This window comes from Momordica charantia (assembly GCF_013281855.1).
Source record: "Momordica charantia cultivar OHB3-1 chromosome 3 unlocalized genomic scaffold, Mcharantia_2.0 BLBB01000003.1, whole genome shotgun sequence".
Taxonomy (NCBI): domain Eukaryota; kingdom Viridiplantae; phylum Streptophyta; class Magnoliopsida; order Cucurbitales; family Cucurbitaceae; genus Momordica; species Momordica charantia.
In genome coordinates this window covers 21,813,817-21,841,043 of record NW_028275161.1, presented here as the reverse complement: position 1 = coordinate 21,841,043, position 27,227 = coordinate 21,813,817, and the positions used below count along the sequence as shown (strand labels likewise).

Genomic DNA, 27,227 nt, shown 5'->3' with positions numbered 1-27,227 from the left:
GTACACCACGTTTATCATTTTATATTAAATTATGAATTTAGATTTTTTGATTTTTTGAATCTAGTAAATTTTTCTATGATCGCCAAGCCTTGTAATGTGTACGTTGATGGAAAAGTTGAGGTCTCAATTTCATGGAAATATTAATAAAAATATCGACAAAATGTCGATGCCAATAGATATTTCTGTAAAAATTAGAAAAATAAAAAATCTTAAAAATTATTTAAATTAATAAAATAAACACTTTCCTATTTCTAAATTAGTTAAAAATGATTAATATTAATATTATGTATGTATTATTGACATTTTATTGATATTTTTCATATTTGTCAATTTTCTTATATCATGATTGGAAATGTCGATTTACCCCTCATATTGATGTCGAACCCATGAAAACATAGATATGTTGAGGGAACTGTCGACATGTCGACGGACATTTAGAACCATGATGGTTGCTAACTCGAGTCTAGCTCAATTGGTTAAGCATGTATCTCAAATCAAAAAATCATATATTCGAACTTTCATTCCTACTTGTCTATATACTAAAAAAATGAAAAATAAATCTCCGGCAAATGTTGTTAATTAAATATCGATGCATGTAATGTGTTGGATTGGACTAATAAATGATGATTTAGTACATGATATGACAAAAGAGGGTAGGTTAGCCTAGACGTCATAAATAAGGATACTAGTGAAATGTGGATCATAAAATGTTCGATTTAAGAAGTATGTCAAAAATCTATTCGATTAAATTTTTTGGCTCATCCTTATTTTATCGTCTACTCTTTATGCCACATCATATCAAATTATCACTTAATTATGCACTGGATTAACATTTAAATTAAACGAATACTGAATTAGAATCAAAACGAAAAGTTTTAAAATGTAATTTCGAAGGAAAAAAAAATGTATAAAAAGAAACATGAAAATGGTGTTAAACGTATTAAATTTCTTTTATACTTTTCCAATAGGATAGAAACAGAGAGAAGCCTGTTGGATAAAGTAAGTTGACCATAGGAGTTACTCCTCTGCAAGCAATTGGAGCAATTTTTTTTTTTCCATTTTTCTTTTAGGATAAAATATACTTTCCCAACAAACATTTTTAATCTTCACCTTTATAAAATGAATCTAAATCATAAATGGTCTCTAAAATTTTTATGGTTAATTAACTAACTTTAGCATAGTGTGTGATTGTTAAATTACTGAATGGCTGATTTGGCAATGAGCATTGATTTAATAGTATTTTTGTGGTGATTGGATTATCTTCTCGTCCTCCATCTAGACCTGAAATGAGGGGCAAGCGAGTGGCAGCGAGTTGATGGTCGATGGCGAAATTTGCTAGTGGAAATAAAGGAGAGATCAAAAAGTAGAATAACAAATAAGATAGTCCAATCACCATAAAAATAATATTAAATTAATATATTTTTTTCAAATCAATCATTACACTCACAACAATTTAACAACCGCGTTGAAATGAGTAAACTTCTGATAGACCATTTAATTACAAACCTCAAGATTAACTGTATCCCTTTTGAGATCTAGGGGACTAAATAGAAACATACTACAAACATCAAAATGTATATTTTTACCGTTACTTTTATAACTAACGAGTCTAATTGTCAAAGCGAGCATAGCTCAGTAGTAATAGACATATATCTCCAATCAAAAGGTTGTGAGTTGATCCCCCACCCCACATGTTGTATTCTAAAAAAAACGAGTCTAATTAATTAAAAAAAGTAGGGGTCAATGGTGGAAATTCTTTCCAACTTGTTTTTTATGTGTGTGTGCACGCCCACGTGTGTGTTGGATTTGACATTAAATTACAAAAACGATTGTATATACACATATGCATGAGGATCATAATCAAGCTTTAGATAATAAAATGAGTCACTTATTCATTATATACAATTTAAATAACCTAAATTCAATATTATCCGTTAGTATATCTAACTCAATAGATAAGACACATATTACTATCTACCAAATCCATAATTCAATCTCCACCCTCACAATTATTAAATTAATTAAGAAAAACTAAATATTATCAATATATTTCGAAAAGTATTTTGAAATTTTTTGTTCAAATGTCTTGGGAATTGGGCGATATTCTTTTCTGAATATATACCTCAAACGATTTAGTTATATAAAGCACAAATTAATTTATATGATAGTAAGCAGCCCTTTCATTTTCATTTAATAAATTGGATTGGAAAAAAAGTCAAACGTGTCAAAGTTGGATGCTAATGAAATGGAAATTATGTGTACGTGAGCATTTAATATCCTCATTTTTTTTTTACCTTTTAACATCCTCATCATATATGCTGAAAGCTATTTTTTCCTTTTTTTTCTTTTTCTTTTTCTTTTTTTGGGTTCTTTTTACAAATATTCTAATTTTTCTTGGTTTTAGAAATTGACATCCATGGATAGGCATGTATTAAATATGAAAACAAATTCAATTCAAAAAGTTTGAATCAAACTCTATTATAATATATATTTAAAAAATGAATTCTTTTTTATTCTCTATTGTTTGATTTGTTGTAAGGTGATGGCAAACAAAGTCTGATTGGTTAGGGAAGGGAATAATCATAAGTATATAAGAGATGACAATTATCTCCATTGTTACGAGGTATTTTGAGTGAAATCAAAAGCAAAACCGTGAGGACTATGTCCAAAACGTACTATTGAAATATTTCAAAACATTTTTGTTTTATTTTATAGCTTTCTATGTTGGTAATGATTCCTCACTTTTAATTTGAGGTTTGAAAAATTCTAGTTTGTTGCTATTCAAAATGTCTTTTCTTTTCCATCACTTCTTTAAATATATTTTTCAATTCTTAACATGAATTTTAAAACAAAAACAAATTTATGAATACTACTCTTTTTAATTTTTGAAATTTGTTCAAATTTTTAAAATCTATAATTTACAAAATAAAAAAATTGATTATATTATGCTTAAAAAAACCATGTATATTTAAAACTTATTATAAAAAAATATGCCACAGCTTTTTAATTTTTTTTTAAATAAACATGAGTGTTACTTTTTTGGTGTTTAATTTGGATTATACTATTGTTATAAAATTTCAAACTTTCTCCTATATACATCTTTCTTTTTTTTTTATATTCATGTAAATCCCTCTGGATTTTTTTGGGTTATAGAGCCAAATCGACGTCCGAACAAGTCAGGATGCGTCGGGACATCGAAAGAATGAAAAACAGATGAAGAAGCAGAGCTGTAGGCAGGATGGCTGAGAAGACAGCGCCGTGACACTCTCTATACGTGAGTGGGCGTGTTTTTGCGTCTGTAGCACCATGACACTATGCTGATGTTATAAATTCATTGTTTTGTACGTTTTTAGGTTATCTTTTGTGTTGTTGCACATTAGAGGGTGCCCAGAACATGTAGGCTGGTTCTGAGGCAGAGTGTTGGCAGAGCGATATAGAGACTAGATCTCGAGGTTGTAAAGCATCATCGGCAGCCTATTCTCGTGGGTATTTGGTGAGGTTTTTCATTCTTATTCCTAGGATTCTATTGTTGTAGTTCCTAGAAGCTCGGTAGCTTTTGTCGAGACCTTTAGATTTGAGAGAGTTATTGTATTGTCTATTGTATTATCCTAATATCATAGTAGAACTCATTGTTGTGGAAGACTGTACGTAGCCCATAGTTGAGGTAAACCAGTATATATCTCTTGTGTCGTTTACTGCGTTTTCCCTATATTTCTCTAATTATTGTGATCGTCTTGGTTTTCACTGAAGAACTATGGAAGAGGAAAATATTATTGGTAAGTAATATTCCGAACAATTTTAAGCCAATGTATTAGTTAGATCATAGAATTTTAGCATTCAATACACATGAACTATAAAATTAAAAGATAGTCATCAAACTTTCACAATCATATCTAATAAGTTATCTGAACTTTCAACGATCTAACTACTAGAGACTTTTAAACATATCAGAATAACAAAAACATAGTAAAGATAGCACATAAAAAGGACATATTTATTAGTCACGGGACAGACATATTTGTAAAACATTGTACTGGGACGAAATTGGTCGTTACTGAAAACTAAAACTACATTAAAATTTAGACATTACGCGTTTCACGTCGGGGGCCACACAATCTTAGTCTATGTTCATCCACTGAAGAAAAATAAAAAGAAAAAAGATTCAATTCTTCGAATTTCTTTTTTCTTTTTTCCTTTTTGCTAATAATTCGTTTGCTGACTGATCCTCCCAAAATCCAATAAGTTTTGGTTCACCAGTTCCTGCAGTCTTTTCTCTACTCTCGAAGTCTCTACTCCCACTCGAGAAATTTTCGCCTGCAAAAATTTAATTAAATTACTAACTATACTATCTAATAAATCTTTGAATGATGCTGGATTTTTATTTTGTATTTTGTTAGATACCAAGTCGAAAAGTTGAAATTGAAAATTCAAATATTGATAAGACATGAAATTCAAGTATTTGTTAGACACAACATTTTGAACTTTGGATCCTTAATTTGTAGAAATTTACTGATCTAATAAAAGTAATTGAAATTCAAAAAATTTAAGATGCATTTGGTTGCTAATCGGAAAACAAAAATTTGAAAACAAGGATTCAATGAAAACAGAGTTGTATCCTTAATCTCACCTTCGAAAATTGTTCAATATATACTTAGTAATATATTTTTAAACTAGGAGTAGTTATAAATTAAATATTTTTTTTTTAGTCTAAATTTATATTAATTAATTTATTAACATTTTTTTTATGAATTTTATATAAATATTGTTCTACGAGGTTATATAATTTAAAAAACATTATATCTAACCTATTTTAATTTTAACGAACCTAATAGGAAGTAATATATTTATCAACTTTTGTTTATTTTATATTTTTCGAAATACTAGAAGATCGAAAACATAAAAAAGTCGTTTTCAGAATTCCTACTGTTTGGTTCACACGATCTGAAAAGGATTCGAGTTTCCAACCAAACCGACCCTTAAAAGCTTTCAATTTAACAAAATATTAATTTACTGTAACTCATGAATTTAAATTTGGGACCTGGATATGGAGAGAGTGGAAGAATCTTGCCACCGAGCGTGGAGAAGCTTGCGTTGACGACTTGGCCTCCTTCCTCCTCGACGATGGCGATAACTTGGCAGAGCAAAAAGTTTCTGTTGAGGTCACTGATGAGCATTACTTCAATGACGCTGCCCAAGTCTCTGAGTTCAACCACCGGCAACGTGGAGCCGCCGCCGCCGGGACTCCGACTTGCTTGATGATGATGATGATGATGTGTAAATTCTAAAGCTCGTTTCTTTTTCTCCAATTTCTCCACTCTTTCTTTTAGTTCGTTTATGTACGCGATGACGTAGGAGATCTGATTCTGTTGCGAGAGCAAATCCTGTGAAAAAAAGATACCAAAAACAAAGCTAACTATAATGAGCTTCAGAATTTGATTACCGATTGGAGAAGTAAACAACTACAGTATTTTTACTTATAAGTTGACCTCTTTTTCAAACATAAAAATTAACCTTATAAGATTATAAGGTTAAGTATTTGGTCTAATAGTTGTTTGAATTTTTAAAAGTATTTAACAAGTTTTTTAATTTTTAATTTTGTATCTAATATTACTTACCCTTATTGATACATACATTTTTTTCTTAAATTTGATGACTCCCTGAACACAAAACTAATATGAATTTAAGAATTTATTATACACACAATTAGATAGGACTATCATAAAGTCCATGGACCAAAAAAAATATGGTACTCTCGTGCCATACCACCACAAATTTAGTCTAAGTTATTACAAATTAATAAACCTCGCCAATAAAATATTCTATGCACTAACCAATTGATATTAGGTATATCTACAAAAATAGTTACTTTTGTAGTGAGATATATTAGTAATATACTTGATCAAAGACGATACATAATGATGTAATATACATCACCACTCGAGACACTACAAGAATTTTTGGCACTGCATTGGAAAAAAATTCTGTTGCTGACGCTATGCAAAAACGTCTGGATAGACACCATATATCCCGACGTTTCACTTTTCATTAGCATGGGGTTCTTCCGAAGGCCCTTTATCCGACAAACTTCCCAAGGAAAAAAAGATAAAAAATTTTGTGCCGGACGTGTGTATATATGAAAATTGTTAGGGAAGAAGAGAGGGAAAAAGTGAAAGTTGCAAGTTAAGCCAAAAGAAAAGAAAAAGGGAGAGAATGAGAGAACCTTAGAGATTTTGAAATGGGACGGAGGAATAAGCGAAACAAGCTTCGAACAGAGAGATTTCATGTGAACTCTGCGGTTTTTCTCGATGGTTTTCCGGTCGAGTTTCAAAGAAGTTTCTGCGCCGCCCCTTTTCGCCATCGCCCGTACGTGTGAGAGACACAGAAGTGATTTGGGAGGGAGCGGGGCAACGGGGAAGCGCTGTTTTATAGTGTCATGAAATCCCTGCATAAAAAATAATAATAAATAAATAAAATCCATGCACAGTTGTTAGCTTTCGCTTCTGGGTGGTCTCCCACTTTGACTTTGACTTTTGCCAAATTCTTGTCCTGCCCATCCCCGCGCTTTCCAGTTTTAATCCCCACCGACCACGTTCATTGTGCAGTAAAAATCTTTTACCACATGTTTTCTGAAATTTTCAAAAATATAGCACAATTTTAATCTAATTTTAATAAATATTTTAGTTATATTTACAAACTATCCCTTATTATTATTTTCTCAATATCTTTTTTTTTTCAGAGGTATTTGCTCGTTATTTAGTTCCCTGACTCTCTCTTATTTATTTATTTATTCACCTGTACTGTCAGAAAATCAAATCATAAGGAGAAATGAGAAACAAGAAATAAGAAATGTAAACATTACCAAGTAAGCTTTAAAGTATTTTAACTTTTTGTGTCTAATAAGTCTATGTGTTAACTCAGTTAGTTTAATGATTACACCGTACCACCAACCGTTTAAACCTGCCCGATAATAGCTTGCCATGTTACTCTTACCATATACCACATAGACGACTTATTTAACTTAAAATTGAAAGTATGAGCGAGGATCACATTGGACACAATCTTAAAGGTTGAAGAATCATCAAACTTGTAATATTTAACCCATACAAAAATTTACCTATTCATCACTAAATAGCAAATTTTGTTAACTACGGGCTTTCAAAGGAGTTCACCTACGAGGAGATTAAGTTGGCCATTAAAGATATGCATCCCACTAAAAGCTTCGGGCTCGGTTGGGATTCAATTCTTTTTCTATTAAAAGTAATGGGACATCGTGTGGGAGACGAAACAACTCGCATTTGTTTGAAGGTTCTAAATAGTAATTTTGATGTGGGACAACTTAACAAGGACTTTCATTGTCCTAAGTCTAAAGCGGAAGGATCACGTGTGTATGAAAGAGTTCACGTCAATTAGTCTTTGTAATGTCATATATAAAGTCGTTGCAAAGACTTTGGATAATAGATTGGAACGAGTCTTGGATGACACCATCTCTCCAACCCAATCGGTGTTTATGCTTGGAAGATTGATTATAGATAATGCGTTACTCGGGGCATTCTTTGCAAAATAAAAAAGTAGGCAAAGTGGGAGCAACAACAGTTAAGCTTGATATGTCCAAAGCTTATGATAGAGTGGAATGGAAGTTTTTTAGACTGGTGATGGGAAAGATGGGGTTCTGTGACAAATGTATTGATCTAATAATGAATTGCGTGGAATCGGTCAATTTTTCCGGCTTTTATTAACGGAGTGCCTGGAATGTCTTTCAAGCCAAACAGAGGGCCTTAGTGAGGGAGACCATTTATCCACTTATCTTTTTATGTTGTTGTTTTGAGGGTTTATCTACTCTTCTCACATGAGAAGAAGAGAAATACAATTTTAATAGCTTTTGTATTAACAAATATATTAGCCTCATTTTCTTCGGTGTGACTTGGAAGGATTGTCAAACTATTAAAGGAATACGTAATACCTATGAGAAGGTTTCACGTCAAATCATCAATTTTGAGAAGTCCATGTTTATTACAAGCAAGAATACGAGCCAAACAATGAGAACAAAACTTAATGTCTCTTTCTCCTCTCAGATGGGATAGTATCGGAGACTGTCATTGCAAGTTTCCAAAAACAGCGTGGGATTGGATGTTGGATAATGTAACCATGGAAGAGCTTGAGGTATTTATGATTTGCTTGTGGACGATTTGGACGCATAGAAATAATGTTATTTTCTATTGGGGAGCAACCCAGTTCGCAAGTTCTTCTCATCAATGCTAGGAAAATTATTTCATAAAATGGCACAAGAATGGAGTCGTGAACGCTTAGTATAGTCCTAAGTCACAAAGTCGGCCGAGCTCCTAAACCAAGAATGAATTGGAAACCCCCCTTTTATATACATAGACTTTGTGCCAAATGCGACTTGGTCGAAGACTCACCAGAAGGGGGGTTTAGGATGGGTTTTACGGAGTTGGGAAGGTGTTGTCATTCTTGCGGGTAATCAGTTCGTCAGTATTTGAAAGAGTGTGAAGATGCGAGAGGTAATGGCTATCCTGGAGGACTTGCAAAACCTGCTATTTTGGATGCTCTACCTCATTAGAGTGGAGACTAATTCGATTGAAGTGATGAAGTTGCTGTGAAAAGAATAAGAATATCTCATTGAAATAGCGTGGATTGTCAATAAAATTATGAGCGTGAAGGATCCTCGTAGTGTTATCACTTACAATAAGGTAGACAGGAGATAAAAAAAATTTGTGCCCATTTCCTTGCGTTCAGGGGCTCTCAAGGGAGAGGAAAGTTTTTGGTTAGGAGCTTGATATCTCAGGTTGGCTGACCAATGATCAATCAAGGTTGTTTGGAAATATAACATTGGCATTAAATAGCACATTTTACTTAGTTTTATATTGCAATTTATTTCTATCGAGTCTATTTATATTAAATTTAATAAATAATGATATTCCAGTCATATTTTTTACCTTTTAAATTTTTTTAATACAAAAAATATGATACTGAAAATTGAACTTCCTACCTCTAAAGAATGAATAAAGTATCTTAATGCATCACTGAACTAAAATTATTGTTGGCTTTGTCATGTTAATTGGTTTATTAAAGAAAAAAAAATAGTTTAACATGCATCCTACGCTTACTAAAGTGATATTATAATTTATGAGGTTTCATCTCAAAATAATTGAAAATAAGAAGAGTATTTCATATATAATATTATAAACCTTTGGTGTTAGGTTTTTTTTAATATTTAAATTGTGGGATCCTTAACATGATAATCCTATCGTAGGAGGGGTGATTATTCAATAATTTTTTCTTCATTATATTATACCTCAAAAACTAAGTATTTAAGAACTTATTTGGTAACGTTCATTCTTCTGTTTCTAATACTTTTAAAAACGTTCTAAAAATTGTATAAAAATACTGAAAAAGGAAGAACAACAAGTAATTACTTAATGCAATTATAGTTTTATTGATTATAAAAGAGAAAATAAGAAACAATAGGCTGAAACATAACCAATGAAACATAACCAACATGCTTAAAGAAATGCTATTTGGAAGTGATGTTTAAAAGTCATTAATGTTTTTTCCTTTAAATTTGGAATTTTATTTGATAGACTAATATTTTTTTCAAAATTGTGTCGTATTTTAGATTTAATATAAAGAAAAAATAAAAAAATACTAGAATGAAATGTATATTATTTTTCAAATTGAATACAAGATTTTGTTTGTTTTGAAATTGTGTGCTAATAAATTAATAAATTTAGAAGATGTGTCATGAATTTAACCAAAACGAGCATAATTCAGTTGTAATTGATATATATCTCCAATTAAGAGATTGTGAGTTCGATCCTTCAATCTATATTGTAAAAAGAAAATTAAAATGTCCAAAAAATACTTACATCTAATTTAACGCATAGAAACATTTATAGAAACATAAAGATTAGCTTATGTAAAATCCTTAAAAGATTAATTAATAATTAAAGAGAAAAATTATAGGAAAAGACGTAAGTGCAAACGTCATCGAAATAAGGAAAGTGAACGGAGAGTTTCCATTGTGTGCAGTGCGCCCCACCATAATCCAAATTCTAGGGGATCTGCACGTCCTTTTGGCTTTATTCGTAATTTTATTTGTTTTTCTTTCAATTATTCCTAGTTTGATAATGATTGTTTTTTGTTTTTAATTTTTAGTTTTCTCGTTAAAGTAAATAACAATTTTTTATTTTTTATTTTAAAAAGTTAAGAAAACTGAAAAATATACATTAGAGAGGAAAATTTCTATATAGAATATACATGACAATGGTATGAGTTGAAATACTTTTCTATTCTCGTGCTCATAAAAAATTTTAGTACTCATTTCTATATCATTTTTCGATTCAAGAATCGAGATCCCATAAAAAATACTGTTTTTATAATTAAATTTAATTATTTTTTAAATTTAAAAAATACAAAATTTAATAAATATATATGGATTATTTTTTAAATTATTTAATATTTTATTCACAATTTAGTAAATATGTCAATAAAATATATATTAATTATTTAAAAAATGGAATTGGCCATGACAATTTTGTCATCCCTATTGTAGAGACTTGAAAATATAAATTTAGATAGATGTAAATAAACTTTTGAAATATAAATTTAGAGATAAAGAAAAAGATTTTTTAAAAAAATTAATGAAAGAAAAGTTAAAAACGAAAGAAAATGTATGTTAAAGATTAAAAAAGAAAAAGAAATTAGAAAGATAGAAAAAAATTATCTTAGGGAGAATTTTGAGATAAAATTAGATTATGGAAAGAAAGAAAAGTCATAAAATATGAAATTTTGAATGGATAAAAGCTTGAGAGAATATGAAATTTGTAGAAAAATAAATGAGAGTAATCTCTTAAAATAAAATAAAAATAAAAAAGTAGAAATAAAAAATTTGAAGAGAAACACGTAACAATAAATAATTAAAATTTTAATGAAAAAATAATTTTTTAAAAGTGATATTTACGAAGAAAAAAACTTTAGAGTTGAGAAAGAAAATTGAAATTTACCTAGAATTTCAAAATTCTTTGTTAAAATTAAAAATAGAAAATTGAATTGGACTAAAAATAAAAAAAAAATAAATAACAGAAAAAGGTTGTCGATAATCTTTTTGTCATTATTTGAAGCTTCTAGATCTAAAGCAACACTTTACCCGAAAAAACAAAGAGTATGATATATTTTGTGTGTTCCCATTTCGCTTTCTGATAACTCATTCACTACCATCGTTATCAAAAGAGAGGATAGAAGAATTAATTAGTTCATTTCTTTTGACCTTTTCTCGTGTTATTTTTGTATTTTCAGAAGTAGAAAAAGAAAAGCTTAGAAACTGGAAATATTTTAAAATTTTAAGAGATGTCATATTCATTTTATAACATTAGAGTGATTTAAACTATTAAAATTTAAGGGTATTATTATATATAGAGAGGTTTGAAACTATTTTTAATAATGTTTTATTTTAAACTTACTTCAAATATATATCATCCCTCCAACTATTTCTAAAAATAGTGTACGGAAAATCATAAGTCGCTTCTCCAGTTGTATGGCCCCTTTAGATTAGAAAGTGGATTACCACTGTACTAGAATGTCAATTATTTAAAATTTTAGCATACGTTGTTTCTTAAAGAGACGACATGCCAAAATAAATAATAAAAAAAAAAAACAGATGGTGCCAGCAAGACTCCATGCAACTAAAAAAGGGTGAATTGACATAGGTCGTCTTTGAAGTATTATTCTTAGAAATAGTTTGGTCCATGATATATACTTGGAATAAGTTTAAAAATATCATTATTAAAACACTATTCTACAAAAAAAAAAAAATTATGTATTACACGAGTCTAGATATTGTTACGTACTCTATATTTGTAATTGTAGGTCAATGTCAGCTATTAGATATTGTTATATTGTCAATTAATCAGTTTTTTTCCTTTTCCAATACAACAAATTGAGGTGATGGTTCAGCTATGTTTATATTGACAAATTGATCAGTTACTTAGTTTGAAGTGGTTAGTAGTCAATTCTATTATTGTCGTTTCTTGAACTATTTATATGAAGCTTGATTAATAAAACATGAGTACTCGATTATTTAATCTCTTAGTCTAATATGGTACCAATTCATATTTTTTTCTGCGAATATTTGAAAAGTCATATTTTTCCTCTATCACATGGTAGACGATGATGCTATCAACTAAATATATCCAACAATTTTTAAAAGTTATTTATGAAAAAAAAAAAAATCAAAATATGAATCGAGAGAATACGTACTTAAAATTTACTATAATTCCCATTTCCACTTGCAAGATCCTCTTTCTAAATAACATTTTTCAATATCTTTTCTATTTTATTTCGTTTTCACGTGATGGAAGAGAGAAATTTTCTTGGAATTGAATAACAAGCACCTTTCAGCCAACCCTTTCTTTTTTTCTTTTTAGGAAATTTTTGTGCGGATTGTTAGATAATATTTTCGAAACTTACTCAAGAAGCCTCTCTCGAGATGGAAGTTCCTAGAAGTCATTAGGCTAAGAGATTTCTCAAGCTTGCTAAAGAAGCTTTTCTTTGGAGAGTTGAAGCACCTAGAAGCTACAAGAGTGGAATATATGGCAAATCTATGGCTACTAGATCATCGTATTATCCACGGCTAATCTGTGACATATTTTGTAGCCATAGAAATTTGTTTGATGACCAAGTATGGTTGGGCTATGGATAGGTGGGCACCCATACTTGACAACCCATCCCAAAAATTTACAATTTCAAGTGAGTATGAGGCTTAGTGAGATAAAGATAGAGAGAGTTTCTTCGTACGAGAGATTTTGTTCTTCGTAAGAAAGAAAGTTTGTAGGAATTATTCTTCCTTGCCTTTGGTTTTTACCCTAATTCGTTTAGGAGTTTTCCACGTAAAATCAATATATCATTTTCTTCTTCTTTCTTCTCTCCTTCTTCTCAAATCCATTTTAGCTGTGTCTTACCCTATCTGATTCCAATCCTTTTTACAACGTTGATCTCATGAATTTTCGGATGAAAAATGTACGGGATGTGAGAAATTGTTCAAATATTGGACAGCTTGGTCCATATCCGGTGTTGGCGTTAGAGCATTGAGAAGACCTTTCCCTAGTACGAGAGGATCGGGAAGGACGCACCTCTGGTATACCAGTTTTCGTGCAGTGACATAGATGGCAAATTGTTCAAATATTCGAGAGTAAATTAGGCATTACCTTCACTTGGTAAATGAGTCTCTTCCATCCTATTGAAATGCCATCCACAGTTAAAAAGGTAAAACATACTTTTTAGTTCTTGAGATTTGAAGTTAATTTCTATTTAATCTTTGAGTTAAGAAAAATGTTAACTTTTGGTCCTGAAATTTAAATTCGGTTTGAATTCAGTCCTAGAAGTTTTAAAAGTGATATATTTGATCCCTGAAATTCGAATTTAGGTTTTAGTAGTTTAGGAGATGGTTAAATTTGGTTTCTCATTGGTCATTGAGTTGAGTTGACCTAATAAAATGGTGATGTAGTAGCTAACGTATGTTGACTAGACTATGATGTGTGTTTTATAAACGAGTCTATAAATTTCACTATTCTTTATTTATCTTTTTTCGTAAGTGACATATTTTTTTCTCATCCTCTTCCTTCATCACTTCTCTCCTCCTTCTTTTATTTTAATCTTCCGATAGCACCACGATCATTCATATTCGTCCATCTACAATTTAATATTCAAATCAACTTAGGTTATAATTTACGACGTGAATAAGTAAGTTTCCAGGGATGTTTTAAACGGTAGAACGGGCAACTTTTAAAGTTGGAATTAGACTTTATTTGCATTGGAGGATAAAGATAATTGCTTACTTTTGAAATTAATTAATGTATTAATAAAGTCAGAACAGCAATAATCAATTATGGAAATTGGAATCAAATGGAAGTTTTTTTTTTCCTTTTTCAAAGGTATATCCTCTGTTTCACATTGTCTTGTTATTGCCAGCAATTCAAACAGGAAAATGTGGAAACCAAAGGAATTACTGCTTTTGTACTTGAATTTTGACGCCTATTAGTATTGGCTATTGGAAATTTTGGCGTGTGCATTACTTTATTCCATCTGTAATTCATAATTGTCAATACATCAACGAATTAAAGTCATCTAAAGTACTATTTTCGATAACTATTTTCCACCGCCCTTATTGGGAGAAAGTTTAAGAATAATGTAATTTAAAAAATAAATTACAAAAATAATGTAGATTTAGAAGTAATAACAAAATAAATGTAGTATAAATAAAAAATTACAAAATTAAGTTATATATTCAAACTATTGACAAAAATAGGTTAGGTGATAGTCAAAGTCAAAATACGCATACAATGAATGCGATTTAGGTGACAACATGACATCAGTGGACCTCGAAGAATGAGTCAGCAAGGAAATCGCCTACTTTTACGCGACTTTCCATTTATAGAAGTCGCATACATTGTACGCAATTTCTATTTATGGAAAGTCGCGTACAATGTACGCGATTTTCATTTAAAATATTTATATATTTATTTATGTAGTTATTTATTTATTTATTTTACTAATAAAATATTCTATTTTTTTAGTATTTATTTTCTTTTTTCTATATAGTTTTTATTTATTTTACCTATAAAATATAATTTATTTTATTATAAGTAAAAGTATACATTCGTCTGGAACATATTTTTTCAATAAATCTTAGATCATATTAAACATTACAATAATTTATATAAAAAGAATCACATGTAGATAACGTACAATTAAAAATAAAAAGAAGTTAAAAGAGAAAATGAAATAAAAAAAAGTTACAAAAAAGTAAAAAGAGAACATTAGATTAAAAAAAAGATTAAAAGAGAAATTGAAGGAAAAAAAGTTAAAAAACATTGGTAGTGTAAAAATTTAAATGAAAAGAAGTTAATAGTGAAAATGAAATTAAATAAAAAAAGTTAAAAGAAAAATTGGAATAGAAAAATATCAAAAATGCTGGAGCAGGAGTACAAACTGGAAAAAAAAAGAGTTAAAAGAGAAAATGAAATAGAAAAGATTAAAAGAGAAATTGAAAGAAAAAAAAAAGTTAAAAGAAAGTAAAAAGAGAAATGAAATAAATAAATAAAAACTTTAAAAAGAGAAATTGAAAGAAAAAAAAAGGAGAGATTGAAAAGAAATAAAGGTGAAAATGCTGGAGTAGGGAATCGAAGATGGGAGGGTTAACTGAAAGAAAAAAAAAAGGAGAGATTGAAAAGAAATAAGGGTGAAAATGCTGGAGTAGGGAATCGAACCTGTGATGGGAGGGTTAAAAATGAACATTATGACCACGACTGAACAATTCTTATCATTTTACCAATTGACGAAATATTATATATATAGCATATAAAACTTGCAGCAAATGTATGCGATCACCATTCATGTGGCATCCTTAAAGCCATGTCACACCGAAGTCGCGGCCAATGACTGCGACTTTCACAAAATCGCAGTCAGCGGTTTTGGCGTGCAAATTGCTATTTTCCCTAAAATGGCAGTCATTAAATGCGATTTACCTGAAATCTACTCTATTTTTTAAAATACTTTCAAACCTATATTATTTGTGTCATTTGTGTCATTTGTTTTTTAAAAAAACATTATTTAAAAAAAATTTCCCCTTTTTTACCAAAAGAAAAAAAAAGATTAAAGTTGAAACTTTTTAATTAACCAGTAATTTTTTTTTCTTTTCTCTTTTTTTGACAAAAAGAACGAGTACTAAATTGAAAAGTCATCTAAAGTACTACTCAACGACTAAAATATAAATTTAGGTACTTTTTGTTCTTAAGTCATACTTCTTAATAGTTTTGAATTGCTCAATATATAGTCCATCATAGTTGATAAATGTTAAAATTTACATGACATTATATTTAGTGAATGGATGAAAATTTAGAGGAAGAAAATTATCATAAGAGGAGGAAATTTTTTAATTACTCCTAAAAAGATTTATGAAAATGATAGGATTTTCGAATTTTTTGTCCTCTAAATTTTCATCAATTTCCTAAATATTATGTCGTGTAAATTTATCATTAGTCAATTTTAATTTTAACACGTGGGAGTCTAAATTTAAAAAAAATTGTATATACAAGAAATTAAATTAAAAACAAATATTTAGCCTAAAATATATTTAAAAAAGGTCAAAAAAATATATATTTGATCCTATACTTTCTAAGAGTTTAGTCCCCGAGTTTAATTGGTAATAATTTGATTTCTACTGTTAAAATTCTGTCAGTCTTAACAAAAATATGAAGTGTGGTAACAGGTACGATTTATTTTGTAAAATGACATTTGCAAATCTTAAAGAAAAATGAACCTCCCATAATGTTTTGTTCGTGCTTCACCGCTCGGCTGCCACGATTGCACCATCTATAAGCTTTAGGGGATACGAACGACTGAATTTTCCCAATCTTAAGGATGTGAAGAACCACGGGTTCTCAAGATTGAGTGGGTTGAGGAAATTGGCGACACCAAAATCCATCGATTTTCCAAAATATTAGGAAGAGGAAGGGGAAAAAGAACGCCAAGAAGAATGACTCCCGGAGTACCGGTGTCGATTTGGGTTCGGGTTAGTCGTCGTCGATGCCTCCGCCGCCAATGGGGCAGTTGAGGGACGATTGGAGTTGGGAAATGGTATCGACGACGGAAGAGTGGTTGTGGAGCTGCTTTGATAACTTGCATAGAGTGGAGAAAAGAAAACATTGACAAATTAATTAAATCACATACAATATCAAGAATATCCAATTTCATGAACCCAAGCAATGAGTCAGATTAAATAGTAGAAACAAAGTATCACTCCCTTCAAGCACAAACAGAAAATCAACAAACTGTTTTTTAACCTCAAGAAAATTAGACGGATTTTAATTTAAAAAAATACAGTACTACTTACTTTTACTTCCGAATAAAAAAAAAAATTGACAAATTGAATAAAATAACAAATGAAAATACTCCATTTTCTTGATAACTAGACCTAGACCCACCGATCAGAGCTCGGCGAGAATCGATGGCGGAAATTTGCGAACACGGTGCGAAAATGGAAGATAAGGTTGAGACAGCACTGAAAATTTCGATTCACCATTTTTCGCCAACACGCCGCCGTCTGCTAAAATGTACGCGTGGTCCTCCCCACCCGCTCCACCCTTGATTCGACCTCCATGGAAGCCGTCTTCCGCGAACTTTCAGACTCTTTTCAGCCGCCGCCACCTGATTACCACTCTGATTTCGATCTTTACCCCCTCTTTTGCCGGTTTTACTTTGCCCATTTCTCCTGATTTTGTTGCTGAAGCTCGGGGTCTGTTCCAGATGCCGCCTGCTCGTCTCGTCAACAGGTGATTTAACTGAAATTCAGTTTCGTTTCATCTTTTTTTTTTAGCTCAGTTTCTGTTCTATTGTTGGCATCTGGGAGGATGATAAAGGGGTTTGAATTCTTTCGCATCTTCCTCTGAATTATTAATTCTATTGGCAAATTGGAAAAAGGGGATTGAAGAAACCCTAATGATTACTTATTACACCGCGAAACCTTTTATTTTAAAGCTAATTGTAATAGCTGCCCTAATTTCTGAACCTTTTGTGATGGCTTGAGAAGGTACTTTTTGGTGAGGGCGGGGGAGTCTGAATTCGACAGTTTTGGAATAATTAACACAAACCCAGTTGCTAAGACATCTGTTGATAGCGGATTGTCTGAGAAAGGGAAGAGGCAAACTGTTAAAGCGGCCTTTGAATTGAAGGAATTGGGGGCCTGTGAAAATGGTTGCTGGATATGGCCCTCTATTACGCAGAGAGCTTATCAGGCAGCAGAGATTATTGCATCAGTAAATGGTGTGAATCGAAGGTATGTGAATTAGTATTGGGCAAACTGATCCACTTGAGTTCATGCCACCATGGAATCAGATCTTGTATTAGGAGTCTGAAAATTGTCTCTGCCAATTTTCCTCTATTATGCTCTACTGAATTAAAGGACTGGTCTGAAACAAATAGCTAGTTTAGCCATTCCATTGATACGGATAAAAATTTATGGTTTCAATGATTTAGGAAGCAAATGTGTGGTCTAGGAAAGTATAGGTTTCATTCCTCTTCTTTCGTTGTTTCTGCTATTTTTATCTTCTATTGGATGAAAAATCTTTGGCTTACCAGTCAATCACTATTGTTGGTTTCAGTTATATAGTTCCTGAATACAGTTTTCTCGACGCCCGTGGGCTCGGAGCTTATGAAGGCAAGAGATTGGAATCAGTTTCAGAAGTATAGTTTCTTTCTTTCTTTCAATCTTTTGTTAGAGTTAACATTTGATATGATCTCGATTTAGAAAGTTTTCCTTTTTCTTGTAATCAACCTTCTTGAAGTGAATGACTAGGAAAGAATGAACAAGAAATGAGAAAAACTATTTAATGATTTGTTTGGAATTTCTGTTCAAAGACAATGGGTTGTTTCAATGTCCTTACAAAATGTGTTTGAAAACAACAGGTATATGCTTCAGATACCATCTCTTCAAGCATCAAACCTCCTCCCATTGATGATGGAACCCCAAATGAGAGCGTGTCTGATGTCTTCGTTCGTGTAACGCAACTGATGTCGATTCTCGAAACCCAATACTCTGGTGATACTGTCATCATTGTCTCACCAGATTCCGATAATTTGACAATTCTTCAAGCTGGTTTAATCGGTCTTGACTTGGGAAGGTAGCCAGCTGCATATCCAAAGCTTTTCTTGTAGCGTAATCATTTTTTTCTTAATCTGTGATCTGAATGATCGACAAACTTAACCTTTTTGTCTTGAATTCAGGCACCATGATCTTTCCTTTGCTCCCGGGGAAGTTCGCTTCATCGACACAAGTAGCATCCCTTCCTATAAGCAACCAGCTTCAGCTGTATATAAATGTTTAAACCCTCCTAATTGTAGCTGATGATCATATCATTCTTGTAGATATTACCATCAGAAGGCTAATAAATTATCACCGATCCTCTGATTTTGATGCACAATTGTTCATTGTCATTTATCTTGGCTCAATTTTGTGGCTGCTGTATCTAAGTGTTCCAACATAGAATTGAAACTAGTAAAGTCATAAATTTCTCTTACTTTTTAAGAAATAGAAACTGATGCTTTCTAAAGAAAAGTAAGAACATGAAATATAAAACAAAAAATGAGAAGACAGAAAATTATCCAATCCGTATTTTCTACATAAAATTATTTAGTCCTTCTTCAGAAAGTTGAATTCATCTCAGTTTTAGACTTACAGCAAACAGTTCAAAGATTTTACAAAAAAAAAAGAGGTTAGAATTTTGGTTGGCTGATTAATTTGACAAGTGGTTGATGGTGGAGAAAGAGTTTTTAAGACATTAAAGTTTTTAATCTTAAAAATCATTCCTTTTTTGCTGTTACATCACTGTCAATTATTTTTGGTTCTGCAAAATCTCTTACTGTCCTCTACATAACAAGCATTCATTACCCCCTTTTGCTGAACCACCATAGTTGCTGCTGGACCACTTCCTTAATTGATTTTGAAAGCTAAGTTGCAGGCATCATATTATTATTATTATTATTATTATTATTTTCTTTTCTTCTTCCTTTTCATAATCAATCATTGCTACATGCTCTAATTAATCATTTCATCAAACTTTCTCCAATCTCTACTATATGGTGACTACTATGATTTATTTTCATGGGTCTTTTGCTTTCCTAAAGTTTATCAGTTTTTAATCAAGTTTTGTAAAAAACGAATCAAATCTAAATCACAAAAGCGATTCATCGATTTTGCAAACTATAATTATGTAAGCAATTATTATCTCTCTTAACTGGTTATTATCATCAACTCATGTGTGTTCTTTTCTTGTGATTTCTTTTTGGGAAACGAAACAAAATGTGGACAGTGTTAAATTATGTGCATGTTAAAAGTGAAGAGAGGTTGGGAAAAAGAAAACATTTTGGAGGGGCTTTTTTGTTGGGCTTGGAGTAAGGTCACTTTCCATGGTTTCTATAATCCATTGATGAAAGCAAGTTGCATCTGCTGCATTTCTCTGCGACCCCACACCAACTCGGAGCCTGTTGCTGATAAATCTTCCCTGTAAATCTTCCATCCTCTTCTCTCAATTTTCTACTTACTTTTGGTAATCACGATTTCAAGTTTTGGGAATTGATTCTGGCTCTTAAACTAACTTAAATTTGTCATTTCTCATCTTAATTATCTAGCTAAACAAAACGGCGAGTGGAAAAGGTGGATTAATTTGAATTTAGAATTTACTTTCTTCTTACAAGACAAGGGAAAAGAATTAAAAGAGAAAGGGGGTTGCATACTTTAATACTTAACAGGAGGGATAGAGATTTGAATTTGCAGGGTTGTGGTTACAATTATGCTCTGAAATGGCAGTCATTACGCTTTACAGTTGTACAAGCAAAGCTGCAGAAAACTCAGTTAACTGCCCAACCCTATGGTGGAACGGGATCCATTGCTTCCCTCTTCAATCTCCACTCCATAATCTTCCCTCTCCTTTTCTCTGCTTATCGATGATTCGACCCCAGAAAGAATTTGGGGCGCAAAATTCGAGTTCGTCTTTGATTTCCCTTTCCCTCGTGGTTCAATCGTTTTCCTGCCCTCGCATGGCGGCCCTTTAGCCATCTTTGGCAGTCCCAAGTAATTTTTCGAGTTTTCTTCTTTTGGTTTCCGCCATGGCTATTCGAGGGGTCGATTTCAAATGGTATTCCTCTTTCTCATCGTTCTATTGGAATGTAAATTCAGCCATATTGGTGGGTTTTTGACATGGTTTGGAATTTTGGGGTTTTTCAGGTACGATGGGTTCTTCTTGTCGATGCTTGCTACTAGCATGTATCCTTTGCCATATTAGTGGCGGCTGTTCTTATTTAGGCTTGTCTTGACATTGTTATAAACTGTAATCGAATTTCATATGTCATCTTTATGCAGTTGTAGCCAGCCAAAACAAAATATTATTATGTGACAATAATCTCGTAATCATTAGATGTATGATTATTCTTTGGACAGCATTCGTCAAAACCGCAGCCTTGATTATGTCACATCTTTCTTGCTTTTCATTAACCCTGTTGTGTTTTTACATGAACTTTCTTAGCACTCGAATGATTATAGTATGGGGTAGAAGTTTCATTGACATTTTGACTATCTGAAGACTAGCAATAGCACTTTTGGCCCCTTGTGAGAATTTCATTTTATCTTTTCTTTAACTGTTTTACTTTGTAGAATAATTGTGACCATCAATTGGAAGCGATACAATACGTGTACATACCCGTTGCACATATGGATCGTGGTACGCATCCGAGTTCTAAAGAAGCGATACAAGTTTAAGATATATTTATAATTTATGATTGCTTGCTTCTGATGGCTATGTATTTTACTTTCTTCATTCAGGTTGATTATACCTCTGTGTTTGCTTTTCGCCTTTTGCTGTTCATAGATAATGCACTTGCTACTGGAATGGGATTGTATGGCCTTCTTTCTCTCTCTAAGATTTTTTCTACCTCTGAATTGTTTTTGAAGATGAGTTTCCGTTGAATGAGTTCAATTAGGACCAAATATACAACCAGTTCATTACTTCAAATCTTACTCAAAAACTATTAACAAGGTTATTTCCATATACTCACATATCACTTATGGATTTTTTTTTTCAATGAAATCATTAGAGGCACCTAAATGACTCTGCTTATGGTATATTTCTGATTCATAAGTGGTGTGAGTGCCTTATTCTTCTTTCTTACTGTTGAATTTAAATTTCATTAGGGATTTTGGATGGCAGCAGCAGTATGCTCGGTTTTGTGGCAGAGTTGTGGTTCTTTCTATTCTTTCTCTATTGCTCTACCCGGTTTTATGTGTGTGGACTGTTATTGGAACCTTGTGGTTTAAAGATGCTAAAGACTGTGTAAGCCAAAAATCTCCTCAGTTGACATTGGCCAAATCATCTGTTTACAGACCTCGATTATTTAGTTCATCTATTGTTGATGCATGCAGTTGCCAGAAGAAGGTCAAAAATGGGGTTTTCTCATTTGGTTGCTTTTTAGCTACTGTGCTCTGCTTTGCATTGCTTGCACTTCAGTGGGAAAGGTTATCCATTTTCTGTGTACTTCTCCATTCTCTTACCTATATTTCCCTTGTTTGTTAGTCGACTAAATTTTTAGCAAGTTTAGACTATTAATTGAGGCATATGCCATGTAATGTGGCAGAGCTATCCTCGCAAACTTGGTTGCTTCAAAATTTTCTTATTTCATGTTTTTCCGATTGCTCCTAATATCGTCTTTTTTGCAGTGGTTAGTGCGTAGGCAAGCGCACATGTTACGTGCCCAACAAGGCATACCCGTATCAGAATACGGGGTAAGCTCGAAAACTCCTAATACCATCTTTTTTTGTTTGTGTTCTCCTTTCTTTTTGGCTTTGTCATAAACTTTATTTCTGGTTAAAAGATAATGTAAAACTTCTTTGTTCTTGGGTTCATATGTCATTTTAGCGATTAGTATCATTTTATAACTATCAAACATTGAACTGATTAGCATTTTCTGCAAACCAGGTATTGGTTGACATGATTAGGGTTCCTGATTGGGCATTTGAAGTTGCAGGACTGGAAACACGAGGCTTTGACCAAGATTCTACTGGGTACCATCCCGGGCTTTTCTTAACCTCGGCTCAGGTAAGTACGTGTGAAGTTTAGATCAATGCATATGGAAACTAAATAACATTCATTTGAGTAATGCTGCTTCCCAATCAACTTCTATAGTCGCCATTTCGCAAACAATATGTTTAATGGATCCTGTAATGTGTTACGTACTGAAAATTGGAGAGTGAAGTGGGAGGAAATCTGGATGGAACTGCATTTACCTTATGAATGTCTACCGAAATCTATAATCGTCAATGTGAAGTTGTTCTAAGCGGGTTTGTTGGGAATTTGTGCAGAGGGAAGCTGTGGAAGCTCTTATCCAGGAACTTCCAAAGTTCAGGCTAAAGGCAGTCCCAACTGATTGCAGTGAATGCCCGATTTGCCTCGAAGAATTCCATGTCGGTAATGAGGTAAATTGTTGTCATCATTCATCTTAAACGTTACCAGTTTGCCTTTTTTTACTTCGAACTTCTATGATACAATCTTATTCATTCTGTTCAAATATAGATCGAATAATTTAGATGCAGGATGAACACTTTCTATGGCGATGGCTACTCTGTTCTGGGATTTAGTCATTATTCACTTTTTTAAACATCAAGAGTTATAGAATGAATGCAGACATATCCATTTGATTTTGGTGTTGAACTTTTGTGCAGGTTCGCGGTATGCCGTGTGCTCACAACTTCCACGTCGAATGTATCGATGAGTGGCTTCGTCTTAATGTCAAATGTCCTCGGTGCCGCTCCTCAGTCTTCCCAAATCTTGATCTCAGCGCTCTTTCTGACCTGCGTTCGGACACAGACCAAACACCCACCAATGGTTACATAACAAGGCAACCTTCAAGTCTATCGACATCCAGTCCAGTCCCTGCAGCTCATACAGTAAACACACAAGCCTCGATACCGACACTGCCATAGGCCCATGATACAGTGGAGAATAAGAGCTCACTGATGCCATCTGCCTCTCGACATTGATCGTGTACAGAACGCCCTCCCGTCTGTCAAACCCCATCTTTCTTGTCACTCCAACTTAACCAAAATGCCGATTATTCCTAAGAAAGCACCAAGCTTTCTCCCCTAAAATAATCCCCAAACTTCAGCACTGATAGAACAGAAAAGATCTGACTTGTATAGTTGTGTGTGTAAAAAAACACAAGAGGAGACAAGGACTGGCCAATTAGTCAACTGTTTGTTAAGTTTCCAAAGATGGCTATATTAAAAGCTTGTGAATGTGAGAGTGAGCTTCAACGTTTGCAGTGATGGGAGGAAAGAAGAGTTCACGTGGGTTTCCTCCATTAGCCATGTTCTTCACTCGTGGATCCTACAGATTCCTCACTACTTGACAAATATTCCCCATCAGATCCTCCCTTTCCATTTCCAACCCATCCTTTTGTCCTCTTCTTTACAAAATTTTCCCTTTTCATGTGTGTAAGAAATGTAACTCCATAGCAAAACGCACTTTCACATCAGTTTACTTGTCATTGGATCATATCAAATTGACCGTCGGAAGAACTTTAAGAGTAGAGATTTGAACGGTGAAATAAAATTTGTCATTATAACTCTTGATGTATGCATGTGCATTGGGCTTTATTGTTTTTTAACTTATTCCATCATATGCTCCAAATTGAACTACTTGGAGCTAAATAAATGAAGAAAATCAGATGATGAAGATTGGTTATATATTTTTGTAAAAGAAAAAAGATATTATTGGTTGATAATATGGGCTGGAGTAGGGCCCGCAACAAGGAGTGGGAAAAAATAATTAATAATTTAATTTAAGTGCAAAAAGATAATGATTGAACCTTAAAATTATTGAGATCCCCTCAACCTTATTATATATTATTTTTATGTGGCCAACTTTGGATGTCAATCTAATCCCTGATTTTAGATGTCTTAAATAAACGAGCCAATTCTGAAGGAGGAATCATATCTACAAATTAAAAATTTAAAAATGAAAAACAAATCTTAATTACAACTCAATATGTGGATTTTTTCTTTTCTATAAAATAATAATGTTTATTTTTTTGGGATGGAATTCCGAGTTCCTATGTCCACGTCAGCGGAAGCTGTGCGCCTGCGCGTGGTGGTTGATCATGATTAATAATTGAATATTGAGTAATTAAGGAAATTAGTTTTAATTAATTAATTATTAGAGGGTAAAAGAAAATAAAAGAAAAAGATTCTGCTGCTGCTGCTACTGTAACGTACGGACAACCTTTTTTTCCACAGTTTCTTTCTACGCGAGCGTCGGACCCACCGCCGGCCCCACTTTCAGGTCATGTGATGTGAACTTTATGGACCTTAGGACTAGGAGGACACAAAAATATTTCGAAATAATTTTTTTATCTCTATTTACAAAATTTTACCCTAAATTATATACCAAATGAATTTCTTTGAATATAAAGTTATGACAATATTTTAAGAAATATATTAAATGTAGCGTTGATGGTTAAACTGTGATAGATAAATAAATAATTAAAATAAAGAGATCTAAACGATCATTTTCTGAAAATATGTGTAGACCAAAACAAACGTTTTAAAAATATAAGTATTAAAATAAACAAAATTGAAAGGGATTAAAATAGATATTTTTAAACCATGTTGACATAAATGAATAAAATCTAAAAATATAGAAATTAAAATAGTATTTTAATCTTTTTTTAGCCTAACATCCCTTCATTTTCATGTTTTTTTCCTCATTGTTTTCAAATATTAAATGAACTCTTTAAATGGTTGGGTATTTATTTGCCCATAGCATATAGGTTCACTCTTCCACTCTATCTTGTAGCGTAGCGTTGGAAGATTTTTGAGTGGCTAATTTTAGTTTGGTATTTATATTTCAAAAGTTTTAATTTGATTCATCTAAGTTCGTAGTTTAAAAGTTTCGATCGAGCATCTCTAAATTATTATTACCATTTAATAATTTGAAAATTCACTCATTTTTTTCATTCAATAGTAACATGTTAATCAAATAAAAAATATTAGTTCATTGCCACGTAAAATTAAAAGTGTACAATAACTGCAATAGCTGGTGATAATAATGATAATTAATGAGGTTTATCTTATGTGTAAGATTAAAATGCAACCTTCTCAAATTGCAAAAATTAAAATGAAAATATAGCATTATAAAAAAGGGGGAAAAAGGAGTATTGCCTTTTCAATATAAGGAGCTCGTTTTATATTCTAAAAGAAAAAAGAGTTCGTTTTAATAAATTTAACTAACCTACATGTTTTAAAAAATAAAAGATTATATTAAACAGTAAACAAATATTGAGATAAGAATCTAAACTTGAGAATCTTGTCAGAATGTTTGGTTTTAAATTTGAAAGTGGCCCAACGAACCAAACTACTCATTTATTATGATAAAATAACTTTTTATATAAACTATGATCAAGTAGACCTTCAATTAAAATTACATTTCTTTTTGTATGGACACGGACTATACCAAAGTTAGTTATGATAATATTTTCCTCAACTTTCAAGTTATCAATTAATAATATTATTCATTATTATTTAACAAACAAAAAAAAGTTAGGTGGAAAAAAAGGTTAGTTCTCCATCTCCTTCTCCAACCCTAAATTAATTGTATAAAAAAGAAACTTTTAAATACTATTTTCATCCTGTGACTCTCTATTTAAGTTCGTTTTGATTCATTTTAGCCCATGTAATCTCAAATTCTATTTACTTTTGAAACGTTCAGTTTGATCCATGTACCTTTAAAAAGTGTCAATTTTAGTTTATTTATTCTCATTTTATCTTATTTATTTCGATTATAATTTTATCATAGTACTCCGCTCACAAAATTATGTGAAATATAGCTACAAATTTGATTTAATTGCATATAAAATTTTATAATTAAGAGTTAAAATGGTCAGTTTTAAAAGTATATAAATAAAAACGAATATTTAAAGAGTATAATAACATCTAAATAACTAAAATAAAAAGTAAAAAATATAAATATTAAAATAGTATTTAAACCATAAAAACTTCAGACAAAATGAAAAGAAAAGAAGCAAGACAGAATGACAGTTTTATCCTTAAAATGAAGAAGGCTTGACTTAAGTTGCATGAGATGCGGGAGATATACGACACGCGCCCAAAAAGTTGACGGGGTCCGGTCCAGGGCAGCTTTTTTGAGGTGGTGATTAGAAAAAAGAAAATAAAAAAGAAAAAGCATATAATAAATAAATATGACAAAATAATAATAATAATAATGATAATGACCATTGACCCCTTAGCCTCAGCTTCATCGATTATGGTAATAGTCCTAAATCTAGAGAGAGAAACACGCGCAAGGGGGAAGAGAGAGAAAGGCCGTATACGGAAGAGGACCATACGGCTTGTCCGACAAACCCACGGATACCACACTGTAAAGTGGGCCCCACTCCCCTCTCCCTTCCGTTTCTGTTACTTCCCCTAACTGACTCTCCCTCTCTTTTTTACCCCTACCATTTCCCTCTTTTCCCCATTCTACCCCTCCCCATTTCTTTTACCCATTTTCCTCTCCTTAATACACATTGCTTTAATTGGTTTAAATCCTTATGTAACACAAGCTGATTCAAACCTACAATCTAGTAGCTATCATAGGAAAGTTATTAAATAT

General features: G+C 32.0%; 3 protein-coding genes across 3 annotated transcripts; 2 read left to right on the top strand and 1 right to left on the bottom strand.

Annotated features, from left to right (window-relative positions):
* Nucleotides 1-3,954: 3,954 nt before the first annotated feature.
* LOC111008798 (transcription factor bHLH162-like) lies at nt 3,955-6,447 on the bottom strand. The gene is made up of 3 exons (XM_022281609.2): nt 6,221-6,447; nt 5,039-5,381; nt 3,955-4,314 (listed from the first exon to the last, which is right to left on the bottom strand). Exons 1-3 carry the CDS (start codon nt 6,356-6,358, stop codon nt 4,163-4,165), a joined length of 633 nt encoding a protein of 210 aa, XP_022137301.1. The 5' UTR covers nt 6,359-6,447; the 3' UTR covers nt 3,955-4,162.
* A 10,518-nt stretch (nt 6,448-16,965) lies between these two features.
* On the top strand, nt 16,966-18,992 carry LOC111008608 (Phosphoglycerate mutase family protein). The gene is made up of 5 exons (XM_022281355.2): nt 16,966-17,345; nt 17,603-17,848; nt 18,174-18,255; nt 18,478-18,692; nt 18,796-18,992. Exons 1-5 carry the CDS (start codon nt 17,125-17,127, stop codon nt 18,914-18,916), a joined length of 885 nt encoding a protein of 294 aa, XP_022137047.2. The 5' UTR covers nt 16,966-17,124; the 3' UTR covers nt 18,917-18,992.
* A 750-nt stretch (nt 18,993-19,742) lies between these two features.
* On the top strand, nt 19,743-24,194 carry LOC111008996 (E3 ubiquitin-protein ligase SIS3). The gene is made up of 9 exons (XM_088121829.1): nt 19,743-20,074; nt 21,221-21,287; nt 21,389-21,462; nt 21,758-21,896; nt 21,986-22,078; nt 22,280-22,345; nt 22,539-22,658; nt 22,922-23,035; nt 23,282-24,194. Exons 1-9 carry the CDS (start codon nt 19,890-19,892, stop codon nt 23,540-23,542), a joined length of 1,119 nt encoding a protein of 372 aa, XP_087977955.1. The 5' UTR covers nt 19,743-19,889; the 3' UTR covers nt 23,543-24,194.
* Nucleotides 24,195-27,227: the final 3,033 nt, after the last annotated feature.

What these genes read in the sequence shown, in the direction of transcription:
- LOC111008798 (XM_022281609.2), bottom strand. Translation starts at nt 6,358, where the DNA reads ATGGCGAAAAGGGGCGGCGCAGAAACTTCTTTGAAACTCGACCGGAAA. An exon ending in CCCATTTCAAAATCTCTAAG is followed by an intron (nt 5,382 to 6,220) that starts GTTCTCTCATTC and finishes TTTTTTTCACAG; the next exon opens with GATTTGCTCTCGCAACAGAA. An exon ending in TCCACTCTCTCCATATCCAG is followed by an intron (nt 4,315 to 5,038) that starts GTCCCAAATTTA and finishes AAATTTTTGCAG; the next exon opens with GCGAAAATTTCTCGAGTGGG.
- LOC111008608 (XM_022281355.2), top strand. Translation starts at nt 17,125, where the DNA reads ATGTACGCGTGGTCCTCCCCACCCGCTCCACCCTTGATTCGACCTCCA. An exon ending in CCTGCTCGTCTCGTCAACAG is followed by an intron (nt 17,346 to 17,602) that starts GTGATTTAACTG and finishes TGGCTTGAGAAG; the next exon opens with GTACTTTTTGGTGAGGGCGG. An exon ending in GTAAATGGTGTGAATCGAAG is followed by an intron (nt 17,849 to 18,173) that starts GTATGTGAATTA and finishes TGTTGGTTTCAG; the next exon opens with TTATATAGTTCCTGAATACA.
- LOC111008996 (XM_088121829.1), top strand. Translation starts at nt 19,890, where the DNA reads ATGTGCATGTTAAAAGTGAAGAGAGGTTGGGAAAAAGAAAACATTTTG. An exon ending in CTTGCACTTCAGTGGGAAAG is followed by an intron (nt 22,079 to 22,279) that starts GTTATCCATTTT and finishes TCTTTTTTGCAG; the next exon opens with TGGTTAGTGCGTAGGCAAGC. An exon ending in AATTCCATGTCGGTAATGAG is followed by an intron (nt 23,036 to 23,281) that starts GTAAATTGTTGT and finishes ACTTTTGTGCAG; the next exon opens with GTTCGCGGTATGCCGTGTGC.